General features: G+C 27.1%; 1 protein-coding gene across 1 annotated transcript; it reads left to right on the top strand.

Annotated features, from left to right (window-relative positions):
- The first annotated feature begins 15,351 nt into the window (after window positions 1-15,351).
- On the top strand, window positions 15,352-18,302 carry LOC132920905 (1-acyl-sn-glycerol-3-phosphate acyltransferase delta-like). The gene is made up of 7 exons (XM_060983633.1): window positions 15,352-15,745; window positions 16,155-16,327; window positions 16,436-16,597; window positions 16,679-16,869; window positions 17,026-17,167; window positions 17,753-17,972; window positions 18,064-18,302. The coding sequence occupies exons 1-7, from the start codon at window positions 15,574-15,576 to the stop codon at window positions 18,150-18,152; spliced, it is 1,149 nt and encodes a 382-aa protein (XP_060839616.1). The 5' UTR covers window positions 15,352-15,573; the 3' UTR covers window positions 18,153-18,302.
- The last annotated feature ends 119 nt before the right edge of the window (window positions 18,303-18,421 follow it).

Genomic DNA, 18,421 nt, shown 5'->3' with positions numbered 1-18,421 from the left:
TATTATAAGTATTTAAGTATTATTCTTATAAGATATCAAAAATTGAATTTACTTTAACTTGGTCGATTTTCACCAAATTATTAATATTTATTGTTTAAAGTGTTTTAAGCAATAATATCAAAAAATCACCATCTTGGAATTAAAAAAAAACTAAACATTGAATAGCAATGTTATGAAAAAAAAATGTTGACATACTTTTCAATTAATTTTTTTTTTAATATAACTTATCATCAATAGGTTAGGGCTTAGGTAAGTACAGTGGCGACATGGTTATTTGAACCGCGTAGGGTATACATTTGCGTATTTAAAATCCAATATTGTAGTAATTTAGCACACTTTATAAATTGATTGGCCTGAAAAATTGATAATAGTTTGCGCTTAAAGTGGCCTGCTTTATACGCTATGCATATTAAAAAAAAAAATTGAAATGATGCCACTGAGCACTAGGTAAGTACCTTACTAGACAGTAGATATATATATAGTTTAGATCATATACAGCTAGTACTAACCTAGTATACCTACTTCGTACCTATATTATACACAGCAGATTGCAGACAGTAATAACTAATAGGTACACTAATATAGTATATTAATTTAATGGCACAGTGTCTACATACATTATAATGCATGCACCCGTCTCGTGTAAAATTATTCTCGGAACTCGGACCGGATGTATGACATTTATTATAACTTGGAATATTCCAAGTTCTATGTAAAAAAATACATTATTGACTCATGTCCCCCCCCTTTGAGTGTGTCATATTTACACTGCGATAAAAGAAGCTATTCAATGAAAACCTCTTTTCGACAGGTAAAGCAAATAGGTATGCATAATAGTTTCACTCAATCAGGTGTACGTCTAAATCGCATATTATATGATATTACTCATCGTAGGTACAATAATATAACACTCCAGTATTATACATTTATGCCTATTTTATGGCTGTCTGTCTATATGAATATATATTTATTTATTGTATATATATTTGTATTATAAATTATGATATAATAATATATATAATTTTATATACTAATATTCTAAATACTGTAATCAAGTAGCTCTTAACTACTAAATATGATATATTTTGTTTATTGTTATTTATTATTTTATGAGTTGTATAATGATAATCTCTTTATATTATACAATAATTCTTATAAAAGAGCATTATTATAATGCTATCTTAAAATGTATTTTTTATCTCATAGGTAAGTCATAAAAATATGTGATTGTTCATATAACTATTAACTATTATTAATACGAAAATTTAAAATTGTAATATAATCCTGAATACCTGTATAGAATCCTGCAGCATTGAGTCATTATAATTCCGTAAATATAATAGTTTTTATACTTTACAGTTCATAGACCATAGTGTGCATTATTGATATGCATAATAATTGAATGATAATAATTCATAAAAATATACCTAAAATAGAAAAGTAATACCTATATAATTATATATTTTAGATTACTTTATTATGCTATTATTATATTTTATAAGTTTGAATAAACTATATAAATTTATAGTTAGGTAGTTGGACTGTAACTACCTACCTATCTAGTATCTTTTTAAAACTGAAGTATTTTTTATAAATACAGGCTAGTAATAAGTACAAACTACAAAACTAGAGATAAATTCTAATAATTATTTTAGTAGTTGTACAGTTAAATATCATACCATAAGTTATACCTAAACGTACTATGTACCTACTACCTAATGGCTAATACCTATATTTAGTATAGGTTGTAGCGTGCTCAAAGTGAACACTTATGCGGTCTGACGGACCAGATGTAGCTGAGCTTGTTCGTTTCCGTTTAAATTTGTGATGCATCCTGCTTTAATAGTCTTAGTAAGCAACAAGTACGCACATTTCCCTTCCCAATTATATAATACATGCTTAAGACTAAAAAATAAAGTAGGTATGGACGTATGGTAATACAAATGTGCCTTTAGCGATCATTGAACTACAAGTACACCGGTCATCATTTTATATGAGTATAATTAAAAACTTAAACAATAATTTGAAATTTAAACTTGTTAAGTTAAAAAATTGAAGTAAACTTTCTTTAAATATTTTATTCGTGCAAGTGTTTATTTAATTTTCCATGTAGTTATCGATTTTTTTTCTTATTTGCTGGCAAATCCTTGTGTATTACTACTGCGAAATTAATTATAAGTCAACAATACGTCGATTTAAAATTTATTACATTGCGCCAAGTACTCGCTGCCTTATAATAAAAGTTACTTTAAAAAATTATCAGCACAAAAAAAATATAGTTACGATATATTTTAGTGTCAGTTTATGCGTAAATTTAATAATAATATATTTTAGTATTTAGAATTTTGTCAAAGAAGGGATATATACATTAACAAATATAATTTTCTTGAGCGGGAATTGAACAATTATCATTAACATTGTTTTTAAAAAATTTTAAAAATTTATATTATCAGTAAATAATAATACACAGTACACAAATATATTTTTAAAACTATTTTCTTTAAACAAAAAAATAATGGCAAAATCAGTAAGATATTTAAATATGTATATGTTAAAATTTAAAAAAAATCAATCACAGTAAAAGTTTGTATAGGGATTCGAAGTCTCGAACTTTAAACATAGTGAAATAGTGATAAGTTAATGACCTGACTTTTATACGAGACTTACAATGACGGACAAAAAAATAAAGTTAGTTAATAAATAAAAATGAAGTGGGTACCATCAATGCAGAGCCAGTGTACTAGCTATGCTGAATACTCGGTATTTTTATTTTTGTATATTTATATTTTCTCAAAAATTACAACAAATGAAAAGAAAAACATCCAACGTTAATAAGGTTCTTAGGGAATTTGTGGTGTAATGTATTTTGTAATCACCGAAGAATATATTATTACCATAATTTGTCATTTGAAAAATAATAATTTTAGTGTTTACATCTGTAATTGCTTAATGGCTTTTCATTATTTTCGTTTTCGTTTTCTTATTTTTTTTCCTTTTAGTTAAGTCAGCGAATAAAAATTTTAATACAACTGTTACTAAAATTACTAATATATTTTTTGAATATTTTTCTCGAGCTATAAAAATTATATGAAATATTCATATGAATAAAATATATAAAGAGAAATATTTTCTATAATAAATTTTAAAACGTAGTAGATATAGTATGTAAATAGATACTTACGTGTATGCACCAATACTATATTAATCATTTTTGTTTTTTAATAAATATTTTATATTTTTATAGTTCGTATATTTTTTTTTTTTAATATTTTATATCAATTTAAATCTTACTATGTTTTATTTCATCACAAATAATTATTCATTATTGGCCTATAGACTTTTGTTTTATACTTAATTTGTATGTGAATAATAATTAACTTGTCAACTTGTCGAATAGTTGTTTGCAAATTGAAAGTACATTATACAATTCATTAAATATTCATTTTATGTATCAGCATTTTTAAAATATTTCAAAAAGGTCTGATTTACACCTGTAATCTGCATTAAAAAAATATAATTAGAATAGTTTTTGTCAACTTAATTATGAATATACACATAATTTTTTTTCTTACATACATATTATTGTTGCTTACTATATAAATATAAAATGATGTTCAATATATTTTACACATTACACGTATTACATACTAATAGGTATAATAAATATTTAAAATGTTTATGTACAATAAATAATAGTTAACTTTAATATCAGTAATCATATCTAATTTGCAGTTATTATATTGACCGAAAACTTAATAAATATTTTATTTAAATTTTATTTATACGGTCACAGTATTATATAAATGGCGTAATTCATTACAAATTTGATGTTTAGTGTCATATATTATGACGTCTTATATATTTTTATTATGATATTTATCTATTGAATAATAATAAATTATGTACACTAATTCAATGTATTATAATTGCATATACAATGCGCCGTTTTATAAAAAAAATTCTTCATACTTAATATAATGGGTACATCAAAATATTATTTAGGTGTTTAAAGTTAATAAAAATTGCGTTATTTTCTAATCAATTTTCTTTTTCATTTAAAACGCTTAAATTTCTTAGTAAAAAATGATACATCTACATTGTTGACAATGTATTTAAATATTAGGTAGATATTATTTAGATTCTCATGTTCTGGTTGATTTAATGTCTATACATATTTTGTTCTTAGAGAACTGACCAATCAATCTCAACTAGGCTTACTGCTACCGTTTTAAGGTATTTTACATTAAATGTAGTCCATAATTCCATTTATATGTATGCGTTTTCGATCATTATTCAAACTTTCGATAATTTCTTGTGGTGGACTTAACACGATTTTTTGTGAACAATTTTATAATATCCCCGCTTATACACCAATTTATAATTTAACATTATTGGCGCATAAGTCAAAATTTAACTCTTAATACCAAAGTCTAAAGTTAGAATAAACAATAAAAAAACAAGATTATTGTTGCTGACTTTTAGAATAAACTATAGTTTAAATGTTTTACATTTTATGAAAATGTCTACCAATAGATAAACAAAATCATGATACTATTATATAGCGTAGAATATATACACAATAGTGAACAGTTAATACCAATCAACGTCCCATTAGAGTTTAACCATTGTATATGTTATTGTTTGTCGTTTGATCAGGCGAATATCAGCAACGTGGTTGTGCCCGATTGAACGAAATTCTCCATAATCGGGAAGAATATAAACTATGATCAATGAAGTGTGTGAATTGGACTCTGAAGAGAGATAAGCCGATCGTGAAATGATAATATCATTGGCCAAACAATTGTAATTATCGATCATTGGTGTATGGCTAAATTAATATTTGGACAATGCCATAATTGCCTATTTTAATCAGTCCCGAAGCCCACAACATTAACAAAAGTATAGATCTGCTTTATTTATTTATTAATTTTAGTATAAATGTTGAGTTGTTGTAGGCAACAATTATTTACAGATTTTAAATTCATTTTTGAATTTTAATATATATTATATTAGTATCATTATTGAATTGTTGCAAGTTTTAAGATTATTGTAATTTTCGTAGTTGAAATATTATGAACATGATATTATTAAATCTTATAGGTACTATAAATTATTTTATATTTATATAAAGAATTGTTTACGAATAAAATAATATTGTAATAATATTACAGTTATAAATAATATGGTCGGATGAATAGTTCAAAAATGGATCATGAAGTATTGTTAAAATAATAAAAATTTAATTTTTATAAAATATGTAGGTATATCATAATTAACTAATGGTTCAATAGTCATAAATGCTGACAATTTGATAAAAAAATTATTTAAATTATTCAAGCCAAAGTTTAGTTTAGTACGTAACAAATTAAAATGTGTCAAATAATATATTAACTGTAAAAGTTATTACTAAGAAGAGTATCAAAATACACAGTAAAAAAGTTACCTCAATTTTTTAATTTCCAGCTAAGTCACCCGATAGTGATTTTGATAGTCTTACAATAACATACCATATTGTTGAAAATACATTGTATAAAAATGGATGGTGTAACTCGATTTCGAGTATTTACATATCTACAACAATAAAACGCGTATTTATAATATACATAATATTATATCTATTCTAAATCGTTTAAAATTATTTTCCGTCCAATATTTAAAAATCAAAGGATACGATTATAATTCATAATAAAAGATTTCCATTTAAAATGCTTAGCCTAGTATTGAATGTACCTATTAATCTTACAGATATTACCAGTGTTTTATTTTATTTGTTTGTTGTCATCACCTTTTGAAATAGGTAGTAAAAATGCTTATACTTTCAACTTCAATATTTTTTCTGGTAAAAAAATAAATCTAGATGCCATATGTTCCTTTTTACGGGGGGAAGGTGATAAGAAGAATACATTGTAAATTTGTAAAATTACATTGCTTTAAGAACCAAATCTATAAGTATAATAACTCGTCAAAAAGCTTGAAAATATTCAATACCTTACCCTAACCCTGCTATTTTTTTTATACTGATTACAAAATAAAACGAAAGTACCTAAATTATTATAAAGGCAAAGTCAACATTTTTACATATGTTTGTTAGCCTTATTTAATAATAATAAATTAAATTAAATAAAAGAACCAACTAAATAATATAACAAAAACAAATTTATTTGTGAAACTGAAAAACTGAAAAACAATGTACTATTTTCAAAAGTCAAACTATAATATAGACTAATCCTGCACCACGGGCACACAGCAAAACAACCGTCGGACGAATTTCTTGGTCCGTTTCCACCACATACGGCGAGGTACAACACGTTGAGCGGAAGTTGCCTTAAATTCGATTTCAGCTTCGCAGCTAGTTATCAAATCTGTAGACGTTTCCACATCGGCCGGTATTTTTAATCCGTTTAAGTCTTCGTCCGAAGCTCGCACGGGAATGCACTCGACCCCGGTCTCTTTGGTCGCGGTAAATGTCACGCATGTGTTTGGCGGACCCGTCAAGTCACCGCTGCTCGCCACGTCCCCTTCTGCCGCACCCACAGAAACCGGTCACGTCGACAACGAAGACGGCGATTTCAGCTGAATCGCATCGTCTGCACCGGAAATCAGTGCGATGTTGGGCATTGAATAGTATTGTCTTTTTGTCAGACCGAAGAACTCGTCGTTTTCTTTTTCTGCTCGACCGTTTGCCACACCACACATAACGGCGATGTTTGGCATCGAAAAATATGGCCTTTTCACCAGACCAGAAAACTCATGGCACACTTTCGCTGTACGAACTTTGGCGAGTGGTTCAGTTGGAACCGGCAGCATCACCTGATGCTCAACCGGAGCAGGCAGAGATTGGGTCTCGCCGTCGGATGTAGTTACATTATTTTCCATGATAATGGAGTAGAGTATTCGTTGATACGATAAATAATAACAATAAACTTTTAGAAAGAAAGAATGTGTTAGAAGACGTACGCTTTGTAACAATGACACTATAGTAATGAATAAAACAGAAACAGATATTATGTACTTAACACTATACACATAGTTGTCAATAGCAACAGCAGCCAGCAATATATATTTATAGTTTTTTTATCCGAAATATATTTTAATTCTTATACAATAGGACCTCGATTAATCGTCAGTATCAGGATCTGAGCCTCGTTGGATAATCGAAAAGACTGTTTAAAAAGAAACGAAAAATTTTTTTTTAACATATAACATACATATTATTTATTCTTTTTTCAATAATATTATGACTGACTTTTCAGAACAAAGATATCCGCAATCGCAATACACTGTTATTATCTCATTCATAATATATATTTATATCAGTTATCTAGTTGAATAACCGACATTTGTAGCAGTAGCGTAATTTTTTTCCAAAATGTTAAAGGGGTTGTTTGACTATATATTATGCGCGAACAGAAGTTTTTCTAATACTATAGTTATCTATATTACTTGCAGTATTATACAGTCTACTGTCAGACGTATCACCGCTGTAAACGGCAAGAACATTGGTAGTTTTTCATTTTATTTATATTTTCTCAGAGGAAGGGATTAGTAGGTTGTAGGTACCTATAATACCACATTAATCCATGGGAATTTATCCTTCTTTTTATTTATTTATTTATTATTGTGTGTTATACTATTATGTATAATAATTTCGTATATACTTACCTACTTGACGTGGTATTTGATATTTTATCGTTGTTTTACAATATCAACTTAAACTGTAGTCGATAGGTGTTAGCGTTAAGTTCCATAGCAAGGTAGGTACATAGTAGCAAGAACCAATCTCGCTCCGGCGTATTGACAAAGGCGCTTTGATTAATCTTAATTATCATAGTGCTTAATTTTTTGTTTTATTTTCGATTTTCTTACTATGTCATTGAAATTATCACAGTAAATTCATATTTATTCAACTATTAGATAAATTGTATTAAATAAAAAATAGTTAATATCGACTAATATTAATAATTATTTAATTTTACATCGTCGTAGTGTCGTGAGAAGTATAATATAGTGGGTTTTATGCAAAATTAATAATAACTTTCAAGTTTTAAGAACAAAAAATACAACACATTTACAATATAATGTGATAAATTTAATAAATGTATAGTGTATAGTGGATTTAACTTACTACACGCACATTGTCTGCGATCCAACGCAGTCGGATTGCCTACCTAGGCGATTTAGTTGTTAATAAATCGATTTTACCCAAAGATAGGATGTTAACATTTCGTTCGACTTTAACTTTTTCTCCTACAATACAACATCAGACTTTCGACATTAGGTGGTATGACAATTCGCCGTAAGCAGATTGCCCAGCACAAGTATTGATTTTCACAGGTTGATAATTGATTGATAGACACTCGATTACCATTTTCGGTACGCATTTAATATTTTTGAATTCAAAAAAGCACCCGACAAGACGGCAAGTGTCGAATTTATTACAATTTTTAGTAACCGATTTCTAGACACCCGATTACTATTCTCTACCGAATTTCCGACAAAACGATTTTCACTCGACCACCATGAAGGCGATTTCTACAACACCCAAAATCTAGTTACACCAGCCCCTATATTATTCATAAATTAATAATCATATTATAAAATTCTTACAATAATTGCAGTGCTCTACGTTCTATTGTTATTGTTTTTATTCAATGCACAACAACAGTGATTTTATTTAAATTTTTATTTTAAGAAAAGCCTATTTAATAATAAATACTACGCATGCATAATATAAATGCATACATACACATGTATATAATACATATATATTGTTTAACTTGCAGTGTTAAAATATTTGTATGAGTTGAATTTATTAATTTAAATAAAAATTCAGAAGAATGCATTATGCATCACGTGCGTATTGTGGTGTATCAAAAGATACGATTATAATTCATAATAAAAGATTTCCATTTAAAATGCTTAGCCTAGTATTGAATGTACCTATTAATCTTACAATTATTAACAGCGTTTTATTTTATTTGTTTGTTGTCATCACCTTTTGAAATATGTAGTAAAAATGCTTATACTTTCAACTTCAATATTTTTTCTGGTAAAAAAATAAATCTAGATGCCATATGTTCCTTTTTACGGGAGGAAGGTGATAAGAAGAATACATTGTAAATTTGTAAAATTACATTGCTTTAAGAACCAAATCTATAAGTATAATAACTCGTCAAAAAACTTGAAAATATTCAATACCTTACCCTAACCCTGCTATTTTTTTTATACTGATTACAAAATAAAACGAAAGTACCTAAATTATTATAAAGGCAAAGTCAACATTTTTACATATGTTTGTTAGCCTTATTTAATAATAATAAATTAAATTAAATAAAAGAACCAACTAAATAATATAACAAAAACAAATTTATTTGTGAAACTGAAAAACTGAAAAACAATGTACTATTTTCAAAAGTCAAACTATAATATAGACTAATCCTGTACCACGGGCACACAGCAAAACAACCGTCGGACGAATTTCTTGGTCTGTTTCCACCACGTACGGCGAGGTACAACACGTTGAGCGGAAGTTGCCTTAAATTCGATTTCAGCTTCGCAGCTAGTTATCAAATCTGTAGACGTTTCCACATCGGCCGGTATTTTTAATCCGTTTAAGTCTTCGTCCGAAGCTCGCACGGGAATGCACTCGACCCCGGTCTCTTTGGTCGCGGTAAATGTCACGCATGTGTTTGGCGGACCCGTCAAGTCGCCGCTGCTCGCCACGTCCCCTTCTGCCGCACCCACAGAAACCGGGCGCGTCGACAACGAAGACGGCGATTTCAGCTGAATCGCATCGTCTGCACCGGAAATCAGTGCGATGTTGGGCATTGAATAGTATTGTCTTTTGGTCAGACCGAAGAACTCGTCGTTTTCTTTTTCTGCTCGACCGTTTGCCACACCACACATAACGGCGATGTTTGGCATCGAAAAATATGGCCTTTTCACCAGACCAGAAAATTCATGGCACACTTTCGCTGTACGAACTTTGGCGGGTGGTTCAGCTGGAACCGGCAGCATCACCTGATGCTCAGCTGGAGCAGGCAGAGATTGGGTCTCGCCGCCGGATGTAGTTACATTATTTTCCATGATAATGGAGTAGAGTATTCGTTGATACGATAAATAATAACAATAAACTTTTAGAAAGAAAGAATGTGTTAGAAGACGTACGCTTTGTAACAATGGCACTATAGTAATGAATAAAACAGAAACAGATATTATGTATTTAAACACTATACACATAGTTGTCAATAGCAACAGCAGCCAGTAATATATATTTATAGTTTTTTTTATCCGAAATAAATTATTTTAATAATTAGACACTAAATTTGGTCATAATATGCGCTTTATGATATGAATAATGATTTTATTACGAATTATTACTTATTTAATGTATACACATATTATATGTGTATACATATAGGTATAATACCTGTTTATTAGGAGCTATAAATTATTGCGAAAAGCTATTGTAATGAGGTTTTAAAAATGTTTAGAAAGCCTATAATTAAATGAAATAAAACTAATTTGAAAATAAAAGAGTAATATAATGTAGTTGAACTTTTTTCGATACAAAATAAAAAAAATAAATAAAAAAAAATATTTATATAACATTTTGTATGCAAAAGAAAAGTACGAATTTTTTTGACTCTTATTCTTATACAAAATAGTATTATAAAAAAAGAAAAAGGAAACCATGACTGAATACTATAATAGAGTAGGTATATATATTATATTATATACACAGGATAAAAGAAAAAGTGTAATTTCCCTTTCCATTTAGGTACTATAGAATATTGGAAATGACAATAAATTATGTATTTGTAAGGTTCAGCAAGAAACGGTATTTCGAAAACGGATTAGGTATCTAAAATAAAATATACATTATTATGAGTGAAGTGTGCTCGTTTTTTTAATGTTTTACAAACTATATATTGTATGGAAAAAATTGTGTCTGTAGATCCTACCCACACACTTGCTTAATATTAACATATTTGAAATAGTCATTTGTCGATTTACTCAACAGCTCATCTAATCGTTTTGAAAATACAAACGATTATCGATAATTATTTTAAATAAACACAATCAATTAATGGAGTTTCAATTCTATGATTAGTATATTTTGATGATATAATATGATTATTTTATTCAAATTTAATATTAAAATAATCATTTCCAATGTGACCAAAATGTGTATCTAACAAATTATGTATATATATTTTTTATTACATAATTTATTTTTTTTTGTACATGTTAGCTGTAACGGCTTTTCATTATATTTTAATTTTAAAAATACGCTTTTTATGTACAATAAATTATGTTACTTATTGCTATTTTTGGACTTTATAGTTACTACTTGTGTATTCATTGAGACGAATAGGTACTATATATACCACTATAATATTTATATATCGTCCTTTATATGCCTTTATGAATTGCAGCTAGAAATCGTTGTAAATTTAAAGTAATTTCAACAAACTTTAGAGCAGAACTTTTCAAAGACATATTCAACGGCTATAACGCAATCTTAATATTATCATAATATTATTACTTAATTCTAAGATAGTATAATATTACATTCCATTTAAATAGTTTTAAAAATATGGCATTTCTTTAAAAGATATGCAATTTATAGTTATTGTAGCATTGTTCTAAACGACGGGTTTTCAGTAATATGGAAACTTTTGTTATTTTATTTAGAATGGAATATTTTCGAAAATGTACGAAGCAAATTTATTAAGAATAAATGTGTAGAATAAATTCAATAATCCTCATCCAAAACGTTGTCATTCGAGCATATTATTATGTATAGTATTTTAGCCTCGAAGCGAGTCGATAATTATTATTATCAAATGGTGGTGTAAACATAATAATATCGTTTAAATATCGTTCAAAATAATTTTAATTTGAAACCTCCAGTGTCCTATTTGATCTTTTATTTCGTCACAATCATTAAGACATATTATATCTGTAAATTAATCATAAATTATAAAATATAAACTTTTCATAACAAGTTAAATATAAATAATGCCTAACAAATTAATCTTGAATTCAAAATCATTATAAAACCAAACTTTTTTTATTATATTATTGTTATAATTGTTAAAATGTTGACTTTTTTAATGTAATTTTCATTTTTGATTTTATATTCCAGAATAAAATATTTTTCTGCGCGTATCAATGTACAATACATATCGAATTTTTGACGAGTAAATTATTTGTAAACTTTGAAGTTGAAATAAGTGAAGGAGTGGACCAATATTTATTGTTCTACTTTACTTCACTCATATGTGCTTCAAAGTTACAATAATTTTTATTGATGAAACACTCCATTAAAATTATATTTTTATATATATCTCACTTAACTCAAAAATAACCAATTAATCAAAATAATTTCTCACGTTCCTCATTCAATTAATAATATCAATAGTTAAAAATGGTATTACTCAGTTAATTTTTAACTTACAATAAAGTTCACTTAATATAAACCAAATGGCAGTAAAAATAAGTAATTTCCATAAAAAAAAAGATTTTAAAAAATTAAAAATATTTTTTTAAATAATCTTTATTGTCATGCAAAAAAAATGAGTCTCAGTTGACGTCGAACAACTCTATGTTGAGATATTGAATGTTTCTAGTTATCGGAATCCATTTATACGAGTATACCTATATATACATATACATGTATACAGGGAAGATATAGAACAAATATTTATTTAGGATAAACATTAAATATACTAAATTAATTTGACCAAAAATAAAATGTTCAAAATCATATATATAAACGCATACTGTAGTTGCTGCTGCCACAGTTGTTTCAGTACTTGTAGTCAACATATTTGGATGATACTTATTATAATACGAGCTGCTGTCACATATCGATTTTTGCATTTAAATGTCAGTAATTGTATCTAACTGCCCATATCTAATGATATTGTGTGTGTCTGTCAAATGTTAAAACGAATAGTTTTAAGTACATAATTTTTTTTTGTCTTTGCCATTATAATATGTTATAAATTATTGTGCGAAATTGCATCGTGTGAGAATTTAGAAAGCAATTTGGAATAATATATACTTTTATAGCAAGAATAAAAAATTGAAAAAAGCCTTTTTTGAGATAAAAAAAAAATCTGAAATGTTAGTCTTTATATAGGGTCTGTCCATTTTAAAAACACTCTGTATTTCAGTCGCCGCGTTGCCGTTGTTTCTAAATCAAAGAAATGCACTTTGCTGGTAAAAAAAAGAAACTTTAACTTTAACGCTTGTTATGTTTTTTCTTTTATAACCCTTTTCCTTACTTATATCGGAATATTTGAGGTTTAAAAAGCGTTGGTGTATATTTGGTGTATATTCGTATATATTCGTGTATTTTCGGTGTATATTCGTGTATTTTCGGTGTAAAATGTTCGTTTTATCCAATATGTTAGATTAAAAATACGTTGGTGTATATTCGTATATTTTCGGTGGACAAATTGTGTTAAGTTGACGTCGATAATACGTATATTATTGGTAGATCAAACTTAAATTTATTTACTTTTAAGAAATCACGAATATTTTAGGTTTAAAAAGCGTTGGTTTTTTGGTGTATATTCGTATATTTTCGGTGGACAAATTGTGTTTAATTGAGGTCGATAATACGTATATTATTGGAAGATCAAACTTAAATTTATTTACGTTTGAGAAATCACGAATATTTTAGGTTTAAAAAGCGTTGGTGTATTTTCGTATATTTTTGGTGGAAAAATTTCGTTTAATTCAATATATTAATTTATTAGGTTTAAAATACGTTGGTATATTTTCGTATATTTTTGGTGGGAAAATTTTGTTTAATTGACGTCGATAAATACGTGAATTTTTGGGGTATTGGTATAATAGTTGGTCGAACTTAAATCGATTTACGTTTAAGAATGTACGAATATATTAAGTTTAAATTGCGTTGGTGTATATTCGTATATATTCCGTGGAAAATTACGTTTAATTATCGTCGATCATATGTGTATTTTTGGTAGGGCCAACTTAAATGGATTTACATGTCAATTCACTATATTTATATTATAACACACGTATATCATATACTTATCACATCCCAAATTCATACTACTAATATAATAATATATACCACTAAACTAAATAGTATTTAGTTCAATTATATTTATACCTATCTTAAACATAATTTATACGTTGCTAACTACACCAAATATACTTTCATATTAACTAAATATACACGTTTATGATATACGTATCATATCCCAAATTTATATTATCTACTAATATATGCGTAATTTATATGTTTAATAAACGTCATAGAATTTACGTATGTTTCATACTTAATATACATTGAATATCTATCTTTTGACCCCAAAATATCTGTGTATACGTTTAATCTTTAAGATATGTATATTTTCTTATTGGGTATATCGGCTATTATGTAGCAGAACACGAACATCTTACAAAACACCATCGAATCTTACTTGTGTAATGTGTATTTGTGTTTACGTTATTTGAATATAAATTCTATTTATGATTATTAGGCATTAACATATTATCTTTAATAAGTGCAACGAATCGATATTTTATTAACATTTAACACACAGTTTATGCTCGGTACGGGGTCGTTTGGTAATAACGACTGGATTTTTTATGCGTTATTTGCTAGAAACTAGTATATAATTTACTCAAAACGGTATTCTATCTTAATTTTTTTCTAGTTGTTTGTAAATCACTTCATACCTACCAAATGATGTTAAAAAATTTAAAACAAATAACAACTTAAAATAGTAAAAAAAAAATGTACAATATTTAAAATAACCATTGCTAACTTAATTTTAAATTGATCTAAACTAGTCTGGTAATTTTTGGGTGAAATGGGTTACGCCGCCAGTTTAAACATACTATAGATCGTAGTCTGAAGCCGTATACTGTAGATATAAATTAAAATATATACCTACAAACTATATCTATAGTAACTGATATATTTTGGTGAATAGGCAATACCCCCTGATTGATTTGCTGTAATTTTAATTATAATATGCCAATTAAAATATTCCATATTGGAGTATAAATCAATATATTTAGTAAAATAGTAAGTTAACTATAACACAAAATTCAGCGGTACACATCTAATAATAATAAAAAATAAAACAACAAGAAATGTGTCTAAGCTGCATGTATATATATATATATAATATATATACAGTTAAACGATTTAATTTAAATATATTTTGTGATTATGAAGTAAGTACAAAGTGCATATTTTATTATTATTAAACATTCATCATCGGATGAAATCAATAACCTTGCTTAACCTTGTATTTGATAAAACCTGTAGGTACATTTTGATTTGATAAATCCCTTAGTACCTATGTGTTTCTTAAACATTACGCATATGTTTTTCTCTATCTCAGGTTTTCTGTTATTCAATTCAAGAGCAATCACGATTCTTCTTTAAATAAATACTTTTTAGTTTTATTCGCTTATTCCAACGTCAATTTAACTCCTCGGTGTTATTCAAAATTTAAATGATTTAATTTTAATACTTGGTTTTTGAACACTTAATGAGCAAAGAAACCAAATAATATGTCGTTTATAAAGTCATCTCTAGTGACACACATATTAATCGCACTGGTGTTTTTAGTGTCTGGTCTTACTGTCAATTTGTTACAGTTATTATTTTTTATAATCTTGTGGCCACTACACAAAGAGCTTTTCAGAAAAATTAACTATTATTTTTCATACATTATTTACTCAGGTATATCTACTTTTGCTTAATTATTTTAGTGATCATAGTAATAGTTCATTTTAATAAAATAATAAATATATATTATGCATACTTACTTAAGCAATTTTCACATTCCCTCACGTTTTTCAAGTATAGTAAAAACGTTAACTTGCTTACTTATTGTCTTATTTTGTGTTTACTGATTGTAAATATATTTTATAAAAAAAAAAATATAACTGTTGAATAAAAAAAATATCTATAAAATTTATACATATTTAAATATAAATAAAAATATACTCCAAGCAAGGAATAATAATATAATTAAAAATAGATAATTCGTAATCTTAATATAATATATATCTATACCTATGAATACTATATAAAAATAATATTAATGTTTTAATTTATATTTGTGTTGATATTTTTCTTTTTCTTATAGAACTCGTTTTCCTATCCGATTGGTGGGCTGGTGTAGAATATTACTTTTATGTAGACAAAGAAGATTACAAGTATTTTGGCAAAGAACACGCGATATTCATTATTAACCACAAGTATGAAATTGACTGGCTAACAGCTTGGGTCATTCACGATCGAATCGGTGGCATTCTCGGGGTAAGTTTTTATAAATAGTTTGTATTAATTTACGACTGATTCTTATAGTCGAAATAAGAACTAGCGATTAATTAAATATGTTTTTAAATTATTGCATCATTTAACAAGAACTGCAAAGCATTCGCGAAAAACAGTCTCAAGTACATGCCTGTGATTGGTTGGGCTTGGTGGTTTGGTGAATTTTTATTCCTTCAGAGAGATTTGGTAAAAGACAAGTACACAATCGAAACTAAGCTCAAAACATTGTTCGAATATGAAAACCCAGTCACGGTATTTCTTACACACAATAAAAATGTATACTCTAGGTACCATGATAATATTTTAATGTCGTGTTTCGAAATGTTCTGGTAGATGTTGTTATATGCAGAAGGCACCAGATTCACAAAAGAAAAACAAGAAGCCAGCATTAAGTTTGCTCGAACAAAAGGACTACCAGAGTTAAAAGAACACTTGTTGCCGAGGACTAAAGGTTTTAGCATTGGATTGCCTCATTTTAGACACAATTTGCCAGCCGTCTATAATGTTCAGATGGCTTTTAGAGGGTACGTAGTATTATAGCTAAATATGTTTTAGCCAATATTTAATTATCTGTGTATAGTAAATGGCTGTTGGTAGCGAGCTATATCTTATTTAGGGTTTGTTCCGCCGACAACTTTTTTCTAACACACTAATTTTAAATATAACTTTCGCAAATACAGAGAAGAAAAACCAACATTGAGAGCATTGTTAAATGGTCAACGGTTAGAAGCACATGTATATATGGAAAGAATACCTGTTGAAAAAATTCCAGAAAACGACAAAGAATGTGATAAATGGATGTACGATATGTACGAGAAAAAAGTAATAGTTCATATTTTTTACATTACTTGCTTGCTTTTTGAAAATAATTTCAAACATCTTCAATTAAAAATAACCTATAAATAAAGGAAAAAAATTATCTTTAACTTTAAAAATAATTTTAATCAAAATAACTTAAACATCATTATACCTACTAAAGTCTAAAATAAAGAATGTATATTTAAATTAAATTATATTTGTTATCAAACCTAATTTATAAAAACAAGACAATAATTCCTATTTATAACTAATTAAACGCGTTCTAGCTAATCTACAACACATATAACCTTATGTTCTAATGTCCTGTGTCATTACTCATTATATATTATGTAGGTTATTAGGTAGGTATATAAAATCACAAGATATAAAAATAATTTGTTAAAATTAATACAAGTACCCGATGCCGATGCGTATGTTTAAACATTAAAACATTATAATATTATATACTATATAGTTAAATTATTATTATTAAGAGCTAAATAATAAAAAATGTGGATAATTAAAATAAAATAAGTTTTTTTTAATAGATTGGTAAGTTTCTAATTATTGTTACATTTTTCTAATTATAAATATATATTTAATCAACAGGATAAAATGATGGTCAGCTTCTTTAACACAGGAGATTGGTTTAAAGAAAGTGGTGTAAAGCCAGTGGAGAAATTTGTTCCACCATATCGTTATTATAGTCTTCTCAACATAGTTTTTTGGTCAATCTTAATTTTAACACCATTTTTCTACTTCACATTTAACATATTGATTTCAGGAAATTTACTTCATATACTATTGTTGGTGGTACCAATTGGTTTACGTAAGTTTATAATATTTAAACAAACATAACATATTATAAGATTCTGTCAATATTCTATCAATAAATATAATTAAAAATATTTTATTTACAGTTTATGTAGTCTTATCCAAATTGATGAGCGTTTCAGAAATAAGCAAGACGTCTTCGGAATACGGTACAGAAAAATCAAAAACGAAATAACTACAAAATAAAAAAATAAAGAAACAATGTTTAGAAAGGCTTTTAACTTATAGTTTCAAGTTAAATTTTTTTATTTAAATCATAAGCTTTATTATCATATATATCAGCTATACGAGTACTATAACAAAATATTCCAAATTTTTTTAATTATTTTGATGTTAACTATTTTTTAAATTTGACCTTTTTCCTAAACATAAAATACTCCTGTCATGTAAATAACAATAAATAGTGTATTTTTCTTATAATAATCTAAATAAAAGATTAGTAAA

The sequence above is a fragment of the Rhopalosiphum padi genome, chromosome 2, assembly GCF_020882245.1.
Source record: "Rhopalosiphum padi isolate XX-2018 chromosome 2, ASM2088224v1, whole genome shotgun sequence".
In the NCBI taxonomy this organism is placed as follows: Eukaryota; Metazoa; Arthropoda; class Insecta; order Hemiptera; family Aphididae; genus Rhopalosiphum; species Rhopalosiphum padi.
Note: the sequence above shows the minus strand (reverse complement) of the source record. Positions and strands in the feature narration are given on the sequence as shown.